Source organism: Larus michahellis, chromosome 5 (genome assembly GCF_964199755.1).
Source record: "Larus michahellis chromosome 5, bLarMic1.1, whole genome shotgun sequence".
Taxonomy (NCBI): Eukaryota; Metazoa; Chordata; class Aves; order Charadriiformes; family Laridae; genus Larus; species Larus michahellis.
Window position 1 is genome coordinate 30,989,000 of NC_133900.1, and position 19,455 is coordinate 31,008,454.

Here is a 19,455-nt window from a genome sequence, read left to right on the forward strand (position 1 = left end):
GTTGAGGGAAATCAGCCACCCCATTTCCTTGCCCTAGGGACTTCCTGAGGGCTTTTCTTTTTTTTCCCAAAGCAAAGGCTTGGCATTCAGGGAGGGTGGTAAAACTGGTTTAAACAGTCACCACCCTGACTGTCCCCCTCCCCCAGATAATTTTTGTTCCCACTATTGCTGCAAGGTGTAAACACCCACATTGGAGACTAGATGGAGGAACTGATCTGGCTGAAAGCTCCCTCCCTGCCCCCTTTCCCCTGGGCTATTTTCCATCGGGATGTGTGATCCTGTTTAGTTCACCACCCAGCTACGCAAGCAGTTGTGGCAGCATGAGGCAGGGCATGATGCAGGGGCACATGTGAGCAGCTGGGGATAAGGCTGACAGTGCCTTAAGTCAGCATTGCCCGAGGAAGGTACTGCCCCCAGCCAGGATTTTATCGTGTCATGCTTTTCAGAAGGCGCAGGTCCCATCCTTCATATGAGATTTCATTATATTTTTTTAAATTAAGATGGTTTGGGGGAGAAGTGGGGAATATATTTTGGCTGGCTGGAGGTGGAAGAACAAACTTTATAAAATTCTTGGCTTTGTAGCCTCTCTGCCACATATGCAGAGTTACAGCCAAGATAGGATATAGCAAAGTTTGTTCAGGTGTTTATTACGACAGCAACCTATCCACATGCAAAAGTTGTCTTCCTCTTCCTCCTCAAATCAGTCACAGTGTGTGAAAAGGTATGTGTTCATTCAGCAAGGGAACAGTTGCGGGGAACGCCGGCTGAGGTTTGCTGCTGGCTTTGTGCTTGCAATGGTTTACCTGGCTTCAGCCAGCAGCACTATTTCTGAGGCAGTCAGGAGCCCAGAGCTAGCTTGCACCGCAGTTTGGAAATGTAGATGAGTACTTTTTGCAACCTCAAAATATCTCCTCTGTGCCACTCAGCATGGAAAAGGCTGAAAATAGCATATCTTCTGTGACACTCCAAGTGACGGGGATGCATTCAGTAGCTTCCCTATTCCCTCTGGAGGGAGGGTGCTTTGAGACACATCCTGGTTTATCCATCATCACATTAAATCCAATAATTGTTTTACACTAGTGGGCTGTGCCAGCCCAGCCAGTAGGAGAAATACGTAACAACAATCAGAAGCGTATTTAAGCAAGAAACCCTTATAAACTCTTATTACTGTTTACTTTACCTGTAGTGTAACAAAATGCCACGGAAAGCACGGTCAGAACTGCATGTGAAGTACTCGACTTCAGCTGCCATTCGCAATGGTACGAGCAACCCTCTCTCAATTGCCAAATTACTCCTGCGTCCTTCTGGCCCCAGTAACAACTGATGGTCAAGCAGAATCAAAGCCACTAATCCGCACAACAAGAGGGAATATTTGGCATCTACACGGACAAAACGCTCTTTTGACAATTAACGCGAAAATCTCTTTAACCGCTGTATGTTGTGCTCATTTAATTCTCCTAAGCAAACTGGAATCCAGTTGATGTGAGCACTCACACAGGAGTTATTTGCACGGAAGCCACCCTGCTTAAGAGACAGAACAGGTGCTGGTGTCAACACAGACAATATTGGCATTGTGTTCCCGAGCAACTGTATTAGGCACATATAAGAGCTTATTGTTGTACGGTCAATGCTAACCTTTATCTCGGTCCCAAGCTATAAATGAACTGGGAGCGCCATCAAGACTGATGGCCATTAAGTAAGCAAACAGTTATTTGTTTTCTTGTAATACCTCACAGCTGTTACAGAAGATTTCTTTATGACTTAGTATCCCAGAGCATACATGATAAATGGTGGTGTGGGTTGACTACCGTGCCTGTTCCCTTTGATGGGAGGTACGGACCTGCTGCAGTCCTGCAGCAATGACACCGGACTGCCATTGTCACGTTTGCTCACTGCAGTGGCCAGCACAGCCACCAAGAGAAAAGAAGGTCTCGATACGCAGCTGCAGAGTGACTTCAACGGCCAGCACAAATTTTGCCCGAGTAAAGCGATGCCACCCGACAGGCAGTGGAGAAGCAGAAAGGTACCACGGTACTGCTGTGGAAAGGTGTCCTGCCCTTCTCACAGGTGGAGCGTGACAGCAAAGAGCATAGATGTCTCTCCAGCTCCCTGCCTACCTACAAGGAAGCCCAGGTGCCTATAAAAGCAAGCCCGTACCTCTTGTCACTCTGCCTGTATGCACGAGTCATAGAAAAGATGTCTTCTGAGGGTCAAAAAATCGAGGCTTTGATAAGAGCACTCACACGTGAGGCCCACTGGGGACTTTGAGCACTGGGAAGTTGTTAGTATGTGCATCCGACCTGTTTGCAGCTACACTGGTAAGAGAAGAACAGAGTGACGGGTGAGGATAAAAGCAATGAAAAGGGAAGGCTTAAGGACAGGCAAAACTGGAGTCTATACATCGATTTTTCACAATGAATGAATGAAAATTACTTTGAAATATTCATAGAAAAAAAACTTCAAACACCTTTCAATAGTACAAAAAGAGAAAAAAGCCTGCCTCGTAGGTGAAAAGTTATTTAGTGTGGCAGTGTCGCCTTCACTCCTACTGTTGATATTGCCAGACTGGTGATTCCCGTAGAGAAACGGGTCTTTAGAAGTAGGTGCAAAGTGATAATTTCTTTTAGCCCTGTCTATAGTGTTTCTTATCTAAATATTTGTAGGAGGAATTAATAAAAGCATATGCCTGCCGAGGCTCAGGCTAGGCTGTGGATATTTTTAAGAAGGGATGGCTCAACCTGTCAGGCTATGCAATCCGTCTCCTCCGACTGCTGCGATGCTTTCTTACTCCGAACAAAGACTCTGCCCTAGTTTACACATACAAAAGGCTGACAAGTTTTCTGCCTACAGAGAGCAACCCGGCTCTCAAACAAAACACCTGCCGGAGAGGAGAGGGGATGCTGAGAGAAGGGTCGGCAGGGCTTGAATTGTCCTCCCAGCACCAGCAGATCTGTCACTGTCCATCTGGGGGCTTTGTGTCTGTCTGTGAAACAGGCTGGGAGCGGGGCCAGCTCCCAAAGGCGCACGTCTAAGGGCAGTGTTGCTGTGAGAGGGCTGGGAGCCACAGAGGAGAGGGGGACCCGTGAAGGAAGGGAACAGCCCCTTGATTTCTTCGGGGTTGCAGCCGCGCAGTTATTTTCTAAGGAAAATAACCTGACTCCGTTGATCAAGTAGATGGCACTGTGATATCAAAGCTAATGAGGAAAGACAAGCAAGCGAGCGAGACGCAGATAAAAGGACAGGAAGATGAATCTTCATTATTGTTACGTTTTGATGTAAAATAGGGGGGTGTAGAAATTACCAAAGATGAAATATTTTCTGTGGGATTCTTTGAGAACCTATGTCTGGCAATTCACAAATCAAGAGGGGAATGGAGCCTTTAAAAAGACTGTCATGAGCAATAGGTGAGATTTTCCTTCTAGGTCCCTGTTTTGAATGATTATAGATTTGCAACTTTGCACTAAAACTTGGTGTTTCCAGCCAGTATTTTTATAGCTGAACTGGAACCTTTTTTCTCTTTCTCTTTTTGTCTATGTGAAAGAACGAATGAAAAAATGAACAAGAATGATGACTATTTGGTGATTTCTGTTTTGTGATGTTCAGGAAGTTGCTTTGGAGTAATAAAGATAAGAGCGTTAACAAAAAATTAAGGTTTAGTTCATACTAAACAGGTTTTGGTGGGAATTAGGCCGAAAATCCTTGGTTCACAGGGCTTAAAAAGAACTCAGGACAGACATCCAGGAGGGAAGAAATGGGCATACCCTACAAAGCTTGACTCAGCCACGGTGTCCTGGCCTCTTGATAGGCAAATTGCTTTCTAGGCAGAGGTCCAGAGAAGTTAATCTGGCAAGCGAATCCTAACATATATCATGGGGAGCCGAACAAAAAGCATGGTTAAAAACAAAGCTAACAGCTCAGAGAAACAATTTATTCAGAAAAAAACAGGGTGTAAACTTGACATTTTCCTACACAGAGTAGTGAATATTATGACTAAAACCAAATTTTGCATAAATACAGAGGATCAGTCTTTTTAAAGCAATAGGGTTCCTAAAGTGAGTTCGGCACTACAAAAAAGGGTTCACAATCTGAGCCAAGGTACTTAGTTTCTTTGGGATAGGAGCCTCTGTCTATATTCACTTTAAGATGGAAAATGAAGTAACATAACCTGATAAACCTGATTCTACCTACTGAAATAGACAATTTGTTACTTTTAGTAGGATGTCCCATTTAGTAGGATGATGTCGTCCTCTGCTGCCACCAGGCATTTGTCAGTGCATAAAAGTAAAATGCAAATACGTGTATGAGTGGGCTGCGCATAGACATCCTCCCCCTACATGTGGCTGTGCCAATGATGAGAGAGGCTACTGACTCCGGCCATCATCCTGACCACCATCCTCCTCCTGCTGCAGACTGCGGTGCAAAGACCTGCAGACAGAGCGGTTGGTGCTCCTCAACTTGCTTCATCTGAAAAGCAGCCCACATCCCTAAAGCACCTCAGCTAAGCCCTGCCTGGTGCGATCTGAACTGGGGAGCAGCGACAGGAGCTGATCCATCAGCAGGTTGGTGAGACGGTGACGGCTGAACGAGTGAGCACGGGCAAGCACGTGCTGGCAGTGACCTGTTCCACTGAGGTGGCTGGATGGGGAGGACGGCCGTCCGGGACTGCTGGCCTTTTGCATGCAGGTAGCAGCAAAAAAGAAGGCTGACAGGAATTGATTCCTTCAGATTAATGGTCTTATAAGCCATGGAGATAGAAGTATATTACAGACAAATTTAACGATAATGATGTAATCACCAGTCAAGAGCAAACGCACTGAAATAGCACATAGTGGTACTAATGAAATTCTTCAAAGCCTTATTAGCTGAAAAGATGAAAATGATTTTCATTCAGGAGGAAGGGAAACTGTTGCGTTTTTTAAAAAATTATAGTATCATTAATGTTCTCTGCAATTTGCACAGCATTTTCATGGGCAAAATGTTCATTTTATATATATATATGCATGGGTGTGTATATATAAATATGTATAAATTAAATGTAAATGTACACTTCAGAGTACAAATTTTTAAAGTAAAGATGTCCTTCAGGCTCAGGTGATTATATTGCTGCTGAGTTTTTGCTATACTCCAGTGGCATTCTGCTGGAATGAGATTCACCCCTGTGCAGAGGGCAAGCATAAAACCCAAGTACCATGTAAGTCCTACTTAAGTCTTAAGGACCTGGTTCTAATTCCATTGAAATAAATAGCAATATTTTTATTGTCTTTCAGAGGGAGCTGTTTCAAGGTCAATAAATGGGATCGGTCCGATACATGCTTTTGCTGGGCCACTTGGAATGATATTTGAAGCAGCTGGATGTAAAATGCTTGGGAATAAAGAGGTGAAATAATACCTTGGTAGTAAAAACCTTGGTAATTTTGAAGAATTTGCTTAATGTAGATACTGGAATCAAAGCATTCATTTGCTTTAAAGATTCAAGACTGTTGAGTAAATTTATTCTAATCAGGAAGCTGGTTTTACCCAAATCTGACTTGAGGAGTACCATGCTTACTTCTGCTATATGCTGTGTAATATAATGCATAATACTGAGAAATACAGTCAAATCTATTTAGAGCTTTATTATTATTACTATTTCTGCAGTACTAGGAGAATTTTGGATACCTTAGAGTACCAAAACATCATGTTCTCAGCTCTGGCAGCATTAACAGGGTTTCTGTGTGTTTTTCTGTTGCATCATCTACCCTTGCTAGGTAACACGATGGCATCTATTTATGCATCTAAAAAGTGCCTGCACAGAAACTTGTCTATATTTCATAAATTCCAAGCATTTCACAGCTGATTTCCCAGATGACAAAGCTTTAGATAAGACCACGTTCACAACACAAGGCAATGGAGAACCCCACACTTAGACTTTCTGCATCTTACAGGGACTCCTGGACACAGCAGCGTATTTAACTTCCCAGCTTGTACAGGGAAATAGATACATATTGGACTCGTTCTAGAACAACCTTACACCCAACTGCCAACTTTGCAAGTGTAAAAATACTCTGTGTGTGCTCAGTAAGTGATTTTCAAAGGCTCTGACCTTCCATAAATGAAATCCAGATTCCTCAGAACAGAGCAGAGATGGAAGGTTAGGCCTGTGGCACATGTTTGTTTTTAACCTTGCCTGTTTCAGCAGCAGGCCAACTCAAAGTGCAGAACAGATTTTTTTTTGTAAAAGAAAACATTTCTTTACTTTTTTTTATTATTATTGCACATGAAAAACAGATGGTTTGCCCCCTTAACAAACTTAAAAAAAAATAAAGAACTTCAAACAAAGACTGTACATGAAGAATTTCATCCCCCACGTGTCCAGCTGAGGAGGTCACCCCTGAAAACCTTGTGCTTGGTGAACTCAGTGAAGAAAGACATCAACTCCTCTGGTGAAACGCCAACTACTATTTTGCAGCTTCTGCTGAGGTAGGTAATGGGTCTGCAAAAATAGCCTCTCTGTTCTCCTGGAGGTAAGTCTGTTGTAACAAATAGAGGAAGCAGTGGCACAAATCAGAGGAGACCATAGCTTCCCCCCACCACCACCCGAGCCAGGCCTTCATTGTCACGGAAAATCCACACGCTAGAATACAGCTCCCTCCAAGACCCAGAGCAGCAACTAACGCATTTCAGAGGAGTACCCGGAGGAACAGTGACTGAGGCCAGCACGAAAATATCCCTCTCTGTTGTAAAATAATGCTGGGTCCTTACTACACACACCAAACAGACAATCCAGACGCTTTTGAAGCCCGATCTACCAAACAGTAGAGGGACAAATAAAGGGAAGAAGAAGTTATATGCTGTTTAAATCTGATGGAAGAGATTGACTTAGCCTTTCTGCTGCAAATAAAGAATTACCAATAACATTTAAAACACTGTATAAAATAATAAAGGTAAGATGGAGTTACCCTACATAAATCTTTCAGGGTAGTTCAAATCAGAGTTAAAACTCAAAGCTAATATTGACCACTTTTAGAGGTGAATACACAAGATGTCTGGCTTGGGATTTAAGAGTGACAACAGCAAAAAAAGTTGTTCTGCCCCAGTTTCTCCACCAATAAAATGCAAATAGCAGTATCTGCTTTTCAGGAATTTTTGAAAGACACGTGAATAAGAAGCACTACTCCACAAACTACCACCCGTTGCCAGCAGATGAAAATAATTTGAAATCCTCCTCAAGGATCAATGAAAAGAGAATTCAAAGAAATCAGATCATATGTAGGGCTAATAAGTTTTAAAAACAGCTCAACCTGAATACAGATGAGATTCTAATTTAAACATCAGCAGGGTTCAATATGAAAACGCATCTACCCTTGGGAATCCATGCAGACAGCCGGCCTATAAGCGGCACGGACACAGGCTGGCTTGGGTGACAAAACTGTGCGTGCCAAAAAGAAATGAACGCTTCCCTGCCTGGGGAGCAGCAGGGTACGGTCTTCACACCGACACTGGCCTCCAACCCTGCTACCATTGATGTCTGAAGAACAAAGTTAAAAGTTTATCATGAAGCTTTGGTTGGGCATCAAGGAACGCGCCTAACCTTGAATAGGATGTGAAACCAATCAACGGTCTTACATGTTCTTTTGCAGTTGCTGACTTAGATGTAAGATAGCAAAAATATAACTTCTGGACCAAATTTGAGCTGAGAGTGTATCCCAAACTAACCTTGGGTAATTATAATGCTAAAAGACATGCCCTTTTGTGAATAAAATGCATGCTAATCAGGTAACCTCCACAGTTGTTTTAAACATGAGCTTAGATGCATGTGTGTAGTTAAGAGTGAATAATGAATCATTACTAAGCAATCAGCTGTATTTTATTGTTATAAGTATTGGGCGGTTTGAAACATGAGGTGTGCTGGCTTTTGTTAAATGTCCAGCACCTGATTCTGCAGAATTGAAATAAAAACAGGTATCTCCACTCAGTATGTTGATTGGCTCTTTGCACACTGGGTGAAGAACCCTCATTTAGGGGCAACACCATCACCCCTAATTTTGCTTCCCCATTTTTGGCAGCGCTGGTGGCCTGAAGGCACCTCGGCGTGGGTACAGCTCTGGTACCACCTGCCCAGGCTTGCCTGGCTCCTGCTGGGGGACACCTGCCACCTCAAGTGGGGTGGGCTTTTTTGATTATTTTCAACTCGCTGGAGCCCTCTACTGAGACTGGGCCTGTGTGGGCACCCTACAGCCTCCATCTTCCTCGGAGGTGCTGACCCTGACCTCAGCCACCTCCCGCGGCCCACAGGGAAAACAGGCCAGCGCCTGGGCCCGGCAGCAGCGACCCCCTGAAGAAAAACCTCCTCAGCGCACCCGCGGGCCGACGCCGCCATTTTGGGCCTCTAGGGCCTAACGGTCGTGTCCTCCCTCAGTTGTCGGCTGCGGTCGGGAGCGAGGCGGCCACTCTCCCCCCTCGCCAGTGAGACAGGAGAGGGACAAGGGAGCAGCCCCCGGCGGCCAGCAGCACCCCCGCCGCCGTGCGACCGCTTCGCTAGGCGGGGCAGGGGGCCGGCGCGGCGCAGGCCCGGCGGCCGCAGGAAGGGGGAGGGAAGGCGGCGGCGGCTGCCGCCATCATGCGCGCGCCGGCGGGGCTGGTGCGGCTGCTAGCGGCGGGGGGGCGGGGGTGGTCGCTGCGGCGCTGCCTCGGCGCCATGGCCCGCTACGGCACGGAGCAACGGGGGCGGCCCAACTCTCCCGATTACCGCCTCTACTTTAGTAAGTAGCAGACCCCGGGCTCCATAAAAACCTTCCTCCCCCTGCCTGGCGGGGTGCACGGTGGGGAGGGGCGGCGGCGGCTCCCCGCTCCCGCCGTGGCCCTTCGGGCTGGCTGAGGTGTCGTCCCTGAGCCTCACCGCCACTCCAAGACGGCATTTTTTTGTGGAGAGTGAGGGGATTTTCTGGCAGAAAGCTTGTGGAGGGGATGGTGGGCCTGCTCTTCCCCGGGGGCTGGTGTGCGCGGCACAGCCGTGCCCTTCCCCAGCCCGGCGAAGGCCCTTGGAGGGTGAACAGGTGTTTGGGCTGGGGGCGGGTGTGTGTGTGCAGCACTGGGGGGGTGCAGTGTTGTGGTAGCCTGGACGCTCTGGGACCCCAAGGACAGCCTTGGCCATGGGAGCCTTGCCTCGCCTCACCTCTTGGGTCTGACATCCTAGCGGGAGCATGGCCTGTCCCCTGTCGCCGGGCCAGCCCTCTCTCCAGAATCGTCACGGTGAGGGGAAGCTGGCATCCAAAACATTAGTCTCCAGCCCCAAGGGGCCTGCAGCAACCAGTGGCACCGTGAGGGCATGGGTGGTGCTCCAGGAGGCTTCCCAAAACCCAGTAAGAGCTGGGGGTGTGCAGTCTGAGTATTACACATTTTAGTAACAGTGTCATCTGTTTGTATGCCACTTCTGTACCAGTGGTTTTCTACAGTTTTGGTCCGTTGACTTTACAAGCAGTTAATACTGACGTCTGTTGGTGTGAGAGAAGCGGAGGCGTCATGTACCCTGTTGTCAGTACACTGCCAAGGCTCCCTTGTGCTCTGTCCCCAGGGGACTGCCAGCGCAGGAGCTCATCTAGAGAAAGTCACTTTAGTCAGGGGGAATAAGCAGCCTACCACTAACCTTTGTTTTATTTGGGAGGAGCATCTGGGAGGCTTCCAGAAGTTGCAGAAAGAACTACCATTTACTCCTCTTTGCTGAGGTGGTCAAAGTACAGACCAAAGCTAAATGAAGTCTCTTGCCTGTTTTTCCCTTTACTGTGAATAGAAGTGCTAGCAGAGGAGAAATTCTTTGGGATTTGTGTTGGCACCTTATATTGTTGTTGATGTTTCTGTTTTGGTAGAACACTTAGGCTTTTTAGCATGTTAAATTTTTTTTTTAAATTTTTTTTTTTTTAGTAGTTTAGAGTAGCTTGAAAAGCTTAAGTATCCACTCCAGTGCATTTTGTCCCTTTCTACAGTGGGAGCAAGGCTGAGGTGCAGATTGGGTCCCTATTAATTTATTGTCAATTTATGCAGGTTTCAAGGCCTGGTGTTTTGTGTCTAGGGCCACAGCAATTATCCCATCCGTCATTTATTCTTTTAGTCAGACTTTGGCCTACTATGTTGGGGGATTTTCCCTTTGTGGTCATGAAACTCAATTTATTGGAAGTACAGTGAAGTCACAAGGGCAGCATTGCTAGAAACCCAAATTAAGTCACTGATCATTTGTGGAAGTGAGGTTCCCTTGGTATTTTTTTTCTCCATTAATGGTTGTGTATTGCTGGGGAGAAGGAAAATAAAAGAGAATGAAAGGATCTTCTCATCTTTACATAGCTTGTATTCCCAGGTCGTCAGAAGAGAAGTCTAGTATTGAATACTGAAGCAATAGTTTTGTTTCTAATGAATCCTTGTCAAACAAACAAATTCCTTGTCCTGCATGTAGGTTATTTTTTAGTCCTTCAAATTAAACTTCATAAAAAGTTTAACTGATGCATAGTTGCGGCACATCATACATAATACATGTAACACATAATAGTTAGCAATACCAACATCTTATGGTATGTCTTTAGATTTGTAATGCTACTTTTTTGTTTTGTTTTTCAGAGAATGCAGATGGTAAATATATTTCCCCATTTCATGACATTCCACTGTTTGCTGGATCTAAAGAGGTATGTCTTTATGCTTTGAAACACAATTAATTTCAAAATGCTAACAGTTTTGTTGGTACTCTTTATGTAAAAATGCAGTTTTAAAACAAAAAAAAACAACAATATTTTTAGCAATTAACAGACAAATGTATAGCACCAGAAAGGACTGCTTTAACCCAGGCTGATTCCTTATGTAATACAGGCACAATAACTCCACCAAATTTTCTCTGTTAGAGCTCAGGAACTTGCAGTGAAACATAATGATTACTGTGTAGACAAGCCTAGGTGTCTCTTTGAGCCTCCAGGTAACTGAAGGCGGCGGGGAACCCTCTCTGTACCTTGTGTTAATTCTCCTCTGTGTTTAAGGTTTGTGTTTATGTGGACTTGAATTAATTTTCTACTATTATTCTCTTTAAATTGGCATTTTTCTACATCTGCAATTAAAAGTGTACATTTCCTTGCAGTAGGAGATGTACAGCACACGCTTACATAACATATGGTATATTTCTTTAATTCCCAAAAGGCGCATTATAATTGGAAGCCAACAATAATGCCCAAGAGAAAAGTGGTAATCGCACCTTTGGAGAATTACAAGGCGTGAGGTGCAGCTGAGCACTTTCACGTCTTGTTAGCCACACTCCCTGGAGTTTCATTATAGCAATAATGAAACGCCTCTTTTATGTGTCACTGGTGGGAACTGCCAGTCTTTGGTTTAGACTTAACATTTGCTTGTTATGGTATGCTTGTTACACAAACAGGTTGGGAGGGTTTTGGCCGTTTTCTTGATTTGTTGCTGGGTCTCTATGGATGATACGAATGGTGAGAAAGGTCAGCAGTTGTAACGTGTTCAGATTGAGACTTCTGAACTAACGAACCAATCTCTTTAATTGTTTAAAATGAGAGATTAGAAATATGCATGAAACCTTTTTGATCAGCAGAGCCTAAGCGTGCTAGTCAATGGAAGAGGTAAGTCTCCTTCAGGGAGTCATTGCTGAGATGCTCTGTTCAGTGGGTGCTATTGCTGGAAAAGCAGTGGGCATTTTCATCACACATTCCCTGGGGGCCTTGCTGTCCCTGCAATTAGAGTTTAGGTTTTGGAGGGGTGGATTATAGTCTGTGATTTTTTGTAGATTTAAGTTATAGCACAGCAATGTCTGATCAATATGAAGAGGCTTTCATTTTGCTGTGTGAGCAAGGAAAGAGCGTCCCACAGGATATAGGGGCTTGAGGGGGGAGCAAGAAAGGGAGTCATTGTGAAAGTCTCTGTTAATTTTACCTTCTTTGAGAGAGGAGCGTGTAAGGAGTTGTATGTTAAATTCCTGGTCTAAGCTTTGTGGACTTCGTTATATGATGGATAACTCCAGCCTTGTTTTCCATACTGGGTTTTTTTGTTTATTTTGTTTTTTATCTTTTTAAACTGAACAGAATGATGACTGTGTTTTTAATCAGTTGAGGACAGGCCTAAAATTGCTGCTTAAATCTTTTAGTAGCTGGGAGAAAGTGGATGTGTCCTTGTACATTTTTATCTTCTGTTAACATCTGGAAGGTTATAATTTCACAATGAAACAGAACTGAGTAGTTACTTTTAAAAGTTACAGTTCAGGCCTTTATATTCACAAAGCAATGTTTCAATTGCATTGAAAACTACTGTAGTCTGTATTTATGTGAATACAGTATTGTGTGCTAATGTTTTTATACACTTTTTTTACTTCACTCTTTCCCTATAGGACAAAGAGATTCCTGCAAAGAGGCCAAAGACTACTGGAACTGAGGTACTGCTAAGGTGCTTTTTTTTTTTTTAACTGTTCCTTCTATTTCCTTTCCAACATTGTTTCGCTATTCTGCAGTTAACTTGCTCTCGCTGAATATAGTTGACATATCTTTAAATGCAAGTCTTTTAGGGGAAGGCTTAAAGGGATTTAATATTCTCCTCTTTGAATGGGCCAGAAATGTCAGCATTCTTTTATTCATCAAGATGTTCTTAAAGGCAAACACTTTTATACCACTCTTTGAAAGGTTCGTTATGACTGTTGCAGCGTAGATATGTTATCTTTTTTGCTATTGCGTTCAGAAACATTTGCAATAAAACCTCCATTAATGAAATACTCATTATGCGCTCTGACTGTAGGTAATCTTCGGTGTATATACAAAACTTCAGAAATCCTAAGTGCGTTAGGGCAGAAATTAGACTTAGTATCTGCTTTTTAGAATTGAGGATATGTTGTTTTCTGTACCCATCTGGGAAGTCCAAAGATAGAAAAATTACATCTGCTAATGGTTTGGCATTAACCAGCACTGAAGTTAAGCTTGACAGAAGCCCCAAAAACATGGAAGGTCTGCTCAGACTTTTTTCTGTGAAACAAGATTTGTTTATGCAAGTGCCTTTTCCAAAATGTAGCATTTTTTTGCAGTGCTTTCCCTGACATAGGAGTAACGAAAACTTAGTAGAAGCAAGTGAAAGAAAAAAACGGAACAAACTATGCATTAAGTCCATGACGTGTTGTCGTGGGAGATGTGTGTGTGTCCCAATCTTTATCTTCTCGTACCTGTTTGCCCAGTCATGTTGCAAAACTGTAACTACCTAGCCAATGTGAAAGAACTGTTGTAACTGTCTGGGTTCTCATGGTTTTGCAACTAGTGTGTGGAGCACTGGTTGTTCTACTATACAACAGTCCCTACACAATCCTGCACCATGTATTTCCTCTCCCTTTGCCCTTTGATTCATTCAAGCTACAATGCCTAGGTAACGCTTTTTAGATTTCCTGTTGCTTGATGCCCATTTAAGTACTATTTAGTAGACGTAGAATCATGCCTGGAAGGTGAATTGTTGAGGAGAAAGAGTATGTGCCAGTAACCTTTCTCAAAAATTGTTGTCTTGCAACATGAATTCTTAATTACTGTTCTTCTGGAAGTCAAGTATTCTGTCTCTTACCTGCTTATGAATACTGTGACAATAGCTGCTGGTTGCAGAGATGCAAAGCCTCTTTTATGCAGTGTCTAAAACTGTTCAAAACTGCTTTTGTCTGTGTAGTGGGAAGCATGATAGCTTGTTGAAACCCACGTTTCTGGTACCCTTTTTCTGATCTCTGGATCAGCCTCTGGAGCAGGAGAAAAAAAATGCCATTGGAGCTGAGCAGCTCTTGCTTCCTGGGCCAGTGTAGACTCCAGGGCTGCTTCATGTAACTCCTGTTATGAGAGAGCTCTGGACTGTGGTTTAGTAGAACTACAGAAAATGAGCAAAGGCAAATGTACATTCCAGTCTTTGTGGGCTTTTGATGCAAGTAAGCAAAAAAAACGTGCAGGCTGTACGTTTCCCAAACATGCTTGGTCTTTATTTAGATGGTGAAATGTGAGAATGCAAATCATTCAGAAAACCCTTTTTCATCACCATCTTTGGGAGTTGGGGAGAAGAGAGGAAAAAGAGGGATCTCTGTGTTCAAGAAAGCAGTTTCTTCTTACACTGGGCTCTTCAGCAGCTCTCCTCACCTTGGCCTGGTGAGAAATGCATCCCTGTGTGCTTGTATGCAGTGAAAGTATAGCTTAATCAGGGGATAAAGGGAAGATGAGAAATTTAATGCCATGTACTGATTTCTGAAGACCTTTGAAGCACTGTACTCCTTACTCTTGTGTAGGGATGCAAAGGCTGCTACTGATACCTGGTGTTCAGTTGATCCTTGCACTGAATTTGGCTAGAATTCAAAGCTGATAGTTCCTCTTGCCCTGCAAACACAATGGCATCTTTAAAACTTGTGGGTTTAGGGTGCCCTCAACAAGGGCAAGCCCTCTTAAGGCTGTGTGTTTAATTATGCTGAACTAGTGTTCATCAGGTGGCAGTTTAGCTATGGAAAATGAAGATAATTTCTACATGAGCAAGAGCAGTTCCCTCTTCAGTCTGTCTAATCTACTTTAGACTGTTCTTGGCATTCCTGGAACCAGAAAACAAGGTCTCAAAATAGAGGGGTTTCAGCTTTCAACATTCATGGGGTAGGGGAATGCACATCGTACAAGTCTGTTAGCTGTTTTGCAGTCTCAGCTTGTAGTTCTAAGGGAAATCGTGTGGTGTTTCCGTATGAACTCTTCTCTGGTGCAGCCATTTCTTGCAACATTATATACCTTCCCAAATCTCAATTAAATTTAGCTTTGCAGCCACTGTTGACAGCTGATCGTTTTGCTTTCAGAGATGTTTTTTGGCTATTTGAAGAGTAGAGAGAAGTTATTTTGAAGGAGAATCTAAGCTGAAAGAAATCAAATTCAGCTCCAGTCTCAAAATTATTAACAGCTTGCAATCTGAACCTCTGCTTTGTCTTAAGCATTGCAAGCACTCTGAATCCGCTCCTGCCCAAGTAAATCTCTGTGAAAGGTATCAAAAGTTTCACAGCTCTGCCTGGAAGAGTGGATGTTCCCACTGTGTTACAGTCAAAACTGTCAGAGCCTGGTTGTTGAATACGGTCTTCCATCTCTAGCAGGAAGAAGGTTTGAAGAAGTCATCATTTTCTTTTCAAGACAAATGTGACTTGTTGCTTCCCTGCTGTAGTGGAAGGGTTTGTAATCTACTTGTCATTGTTTGTCTTTCCCAAAGTATTCACATGTCATCTCATTCAGAGAACCCAGGTGTTCTGGAATACAAAGTTTTATTTAAAATGTTGTCCTTGGTAAGGAATCTGTTCAAGTATTTAGAGATTATAGTCCTCTAACTTGCAGACACCCTCAGGAGCATTTGAAAAAAAAATGCAAAGAAGGAAACAAGACAGCTCTTGTTTTGTTGCATCCTGTGGGTTGCACAGTGCTGGAATGCCCTTGTGGACTCCAGTTGAATTGCTTCTATCAGCCCAAAACTTCTGATAAATTCATTAGTCAGGTGAGATATAAGGGGTCATCAGAATGGTCATGCAGTCTGAATAAGTGATCTGATAGAGGGCCTCATGCTTGGAACAGTGTTCAAAACTGGTGTCAGAGTTGTCTTATGGTAAAGTCGGTATGTTTCATGAGAAAGGACAAGCTGTCCTCATTTCCCATGTGGTACAGGTGCAAACTTTGTACTGACTTTGTATTCTGTCGTAACTACAGCCTCTGTAACCTTTTTTGGTCATGCTAGACATTTTTTTTTGGTATATGTAACCTGGGCTGTAGTATGTCCATTATGTGTGTTAAGGGATTTGTGTGTTCCAAATCTTATATTATCAGTGAAGCTTTCATCCTCATGCCTGAACTTGACCAGCCTTTTTCTATGTGTATGTCCAGTAGCTGCAGGCCTTCTTTTTGTTCTCATCAATTAACAAATACTGAGACTAGAAGTGATCTTCACTCAGTGATCCAGTTAAAATCTACAGGAGTAGAGTTGGTTTACTGAGAAAGTTGCGTCAGTGATTTGATCAAGCTTAACTTCGAGTAAATGGTTCCTTAAACTTGAGAAAGTTAGTGTTTCATTTTCGTTCATGTTGTGGTTATACACTGAGTAGTTTTGCAGATGAATGTGTCCAGTAACTAGTTTATCAGAAAATATGCCTGACACCACTTTTGGGATACCTGTGAGTAAAAAAAACTGCATAGTTCATGATTCCCTTTTCCCTATAACATGAGGGAAGTACATACACTATGAAGAGGCTGCAGGCACTTTGTATTTATGCAGGGCACTGCATTCCTTTTTTGCTATGTGGCATGTTAATTTATATTGGAAAAGTTCCATTGACTTCTCATTTAGATACAGTATATTTGGTCTCCAGATGTTGCTGGCATCTGGTTTGTTGTTTTCATTGGCAAATACCTTGTAGAAAGTGTTACATTGGGAATGCTTGTAACATGGATACTTGTTTTATAAGCAAGCCCCTCTCCATTTATTTTCTGGGTGTATTTCATGACAGTCCTTATTTTCCTTCTCCTTTTTTCAGTTTTTTTTTTCCTCTTTTTCTTTCAGACATCTTCCTTTTTTTCACACTGCTGCTGGACTGCAGCTCATCTTTTTCGTTCTCATTAGTCCTCAGGTGCATGCTGCCATGTTCAGTTGATGGTGCAAGATTGCAAATGAGCAGACAGAAAGGAAATGGTAGCTGCTTTTTCTTCTCGCTGTCTTGTGAGCTCAGAGCTTCTCAGTGAGGAAGGGTCAGCAGCCCCCAAATGCTGCCTCTAATGCTTTCAAATTTTTTAAGCACTCTGCTATAAAAATGACTAATGTAATTGCAAGCTGTAGACTATCTCTTCTCCCTGTCATGGAACGGTGATGGTGAATGGCAATTGGGCCTTAAAAAGCAGTAATGTTTGTCATTTAATGAAATTATACTCAGTTTCTGTTCCTCTCTTGTCTCTCTTCTTTTGTCCCTTTCCTCACTCTGCATAGGTCGCTTCACTTCTGCTTCAAATTAGGTGAGCCTTCAGAGTTGAGCATTAGGTGTTGCAAACCTTGGGCAAAATCATACCTATTCAAAACCCTCCCTTCAAATGTGCCAGCTAAGGAACTTGGGAAGACTGGGAAAGGAAATGGTTGAACAAGAAAGGGAAAGTTAGGTAAGGAAGAATTGTTTCTAAAAAGTGTGTGGGAGTCCAGAAGGGCAGGTTGTAAAAATAGTGTCAGAAGTGTGCTTAATTTTTTTTTTATTCCTGTGATATTCAGGATAATAGACTCGGATCAAAATGAGTTATCTTCTATGAGAATCTGTACAGCTAGAGCTAGTAGTTATTTTTGGGCATCAGTCTTAGTGGAGAGAATGCTGACTCACAGTTTACCTGGGTAAAACAGTCTGTATTTTCCTCACTTTTCTCAACACTTGCTGTATGAATATGGTGAAATATATTTGTTTATCTTTTTATCTTTCTCTGGTTTTCTTATTCCAAAAAGCCAAAACCTGTTCCTGTTCTCTGTGTGAAAGAGACATTTGTGCTTGTTTCAGCAAAAATAGGATCATGATACATTAAAAATGATGTTCAACTCTAATGGAATGCAGTAAGTTGCCAAGCAGTGTTAAAGAAAACACCCCAATAAAGCAAACACTTATTTACGTCCTGCGTGAGTTCCCATGTAATATACGTAGTGTGTAGTTCTTGGGAAATAAAGGATATCATTTAGACATACTGTTTGTTCCCTCTGATGTCACTTTCTGCTGATTTTCATATTCAGTTTTAGGAATTAGGAAGTGCACTTTTGACTTCTCGATGTTTTGGTTTTTTTTTTTTTTTTTCCCCACATCACCTCTTCAGGATATAATAGGACATACATACAAATGTCTGCCTTGTGTTCACATTAATCCAAAGTCAAACAAGCTATGTAATACCCTGGGTTGAAAGTCCCTCTGGGCTCTGTCAAGTCACTTCCCCTAGCAGATGGGTTCTGTCCCTTTTTCTGAATCTAGGAAACTATTTCCTCCTCTTTTCTCCAGGAGACTGTCCTTCTGAAGAAACCGTCAGCCAGCAGAGTTGGCATGAGGCTAGCCTGTAGGAACTACTCCATCTGGTCTGCTGTCATGAAGTGGAGTCCCTTCTACATTAGGCACTTGCAGAGTTGGATTAAATCTGGACTGCAGCAAGCAGCGATCTCATAGGCAGATCAGTTGACTGCTGTCAGACTAAGGCAGTTAAATGGTAAACTTTCCAAAGCAGTAGTTTTCGTGTCACGAGAGATCTTTTTTTCTTTTTCTGTCACTGGAAAGTGTGTGAAATGGGCTGTTGAAACAGTCTCACTGTTGCTTGAGGGGGTAGAAGTGCTCACTTGGGGGTTTGGTGAGATGAAATTTTTTGGTTTACTGACTTAAAATAAAGATAAAAATATCAATTACCAGATGCGTTCACCATCCAAAGCTAACCACTGAATGGCATATGCAGATGGTAATCTGTGAAGACAGGTGGTGTCTGACACTGCATTTCTGTTTGCAGCTGAGGCAGGGCCAGTTTTCCAGCAAGGGATGGGGGAGAACATTCAAGTGGTCAGAAGGAATAGGTGCCTGGTCTGAGAAAATAAGAGTGATGTAAAAGTTCCTGAGCAGTATTTAGGCAAGGAGGGAAACAACAGGGAAGAAGAGGGAAAAAAAAACAAACTAAAAAACCAGAGAAGTATACTTCTCTCTCTCTATCTGTCAGACTATCTAGTATGTGCTCTCCTTTCCACACCAGTGAATCCCGTCTCATCACTGTGAGAATGTGATTGCCCTATAAATAAAACTTTTTATTTTTAAGTGTAAGCACTGCATGAAGTTATTAATCTCTTGTAAATGCTTGTGGCAGCTTACCATTCGAGAGTGTACTTTCGGGGATTTTTTTGCATACAAATTAATCTGTCAGGCTGTCACATTTAAGACTCTTGACAATTCACATTTGACTGATACCACAAATTATGAAGACCTGGTCTTAGAGCTGAGTTAAATCCAAGTTATTTTTTTCGGTTTTTTTTGGAGAGCAGCACTGTATTCATTTCAGTCCAGTTGTTGTCCATCCCTGAGAGTTGTTTTGGTGAAGAGCCGGAATAACTCTTGACTAATTAAAGCTCCAAACTAAGATTTACAGGCTGCTGAAGCCATTGTATTAGACATAGGAAAACGTACAGTGGCATCTAAACAACAGAAGTATAGGATTGTGGTGGAGGGGAAAACATCGTGTATAATTCCAGGAGGAGTTTGTAAGTTTTCTACCTGTAGCTACCAGTCAGAACAATTCTTTGACCTGCTTGGCAGTTCCCTAAGAGCTTCTTGTAAGCACTGGCTTTCATGCTGTGCATTTCTCTTTTCCAAGCGTTTCTCAGATGGATGTGCAGACTTTATTTGTCTCTCTTCTAACCTTTCCCTTACCTGCTGTTGTATGTACGTTGCTTTGTTCCGTCTGCTTCTCTCTCTGATTACTT

The 19,455-nt window shown here is 42.9% G+C and overlaps 1 protein-coding gene across 1 annotated transcript in view; it reads left to right on the plus strand.

Moving 5' to 3' along the window:
* Nucleotides 1-8,551: 8,551 nt before the first annotated feature.
* Nucleotides 8,552-19,455, plus strand: part of PPA2 (inorganic pyrophosphatase 2) — a 38,537-nt gene continuing 27,633 nt past the window's right edge. The window contains exons 1-3 of the mRNA XM_074589435.1: nucleotides 8,552-8,741; nucleotides 10,588-10,652; nucleotides 12,359-12,403. Coding sequence (XP_074445536.1) covers nucleotides 8,600-8,741; nucleotides 10,588-10,652; nucleotides 12,359-12,403 — 252 coding nt within the window. The 5' untranslated portion in view covers nucleotides 8,552-8,599. The remainder of the gene's footprint in view (nucleotides 8,742-10,587; nucleotides 10,653-12,358; nucleotides 12,404-19,455) is intronic.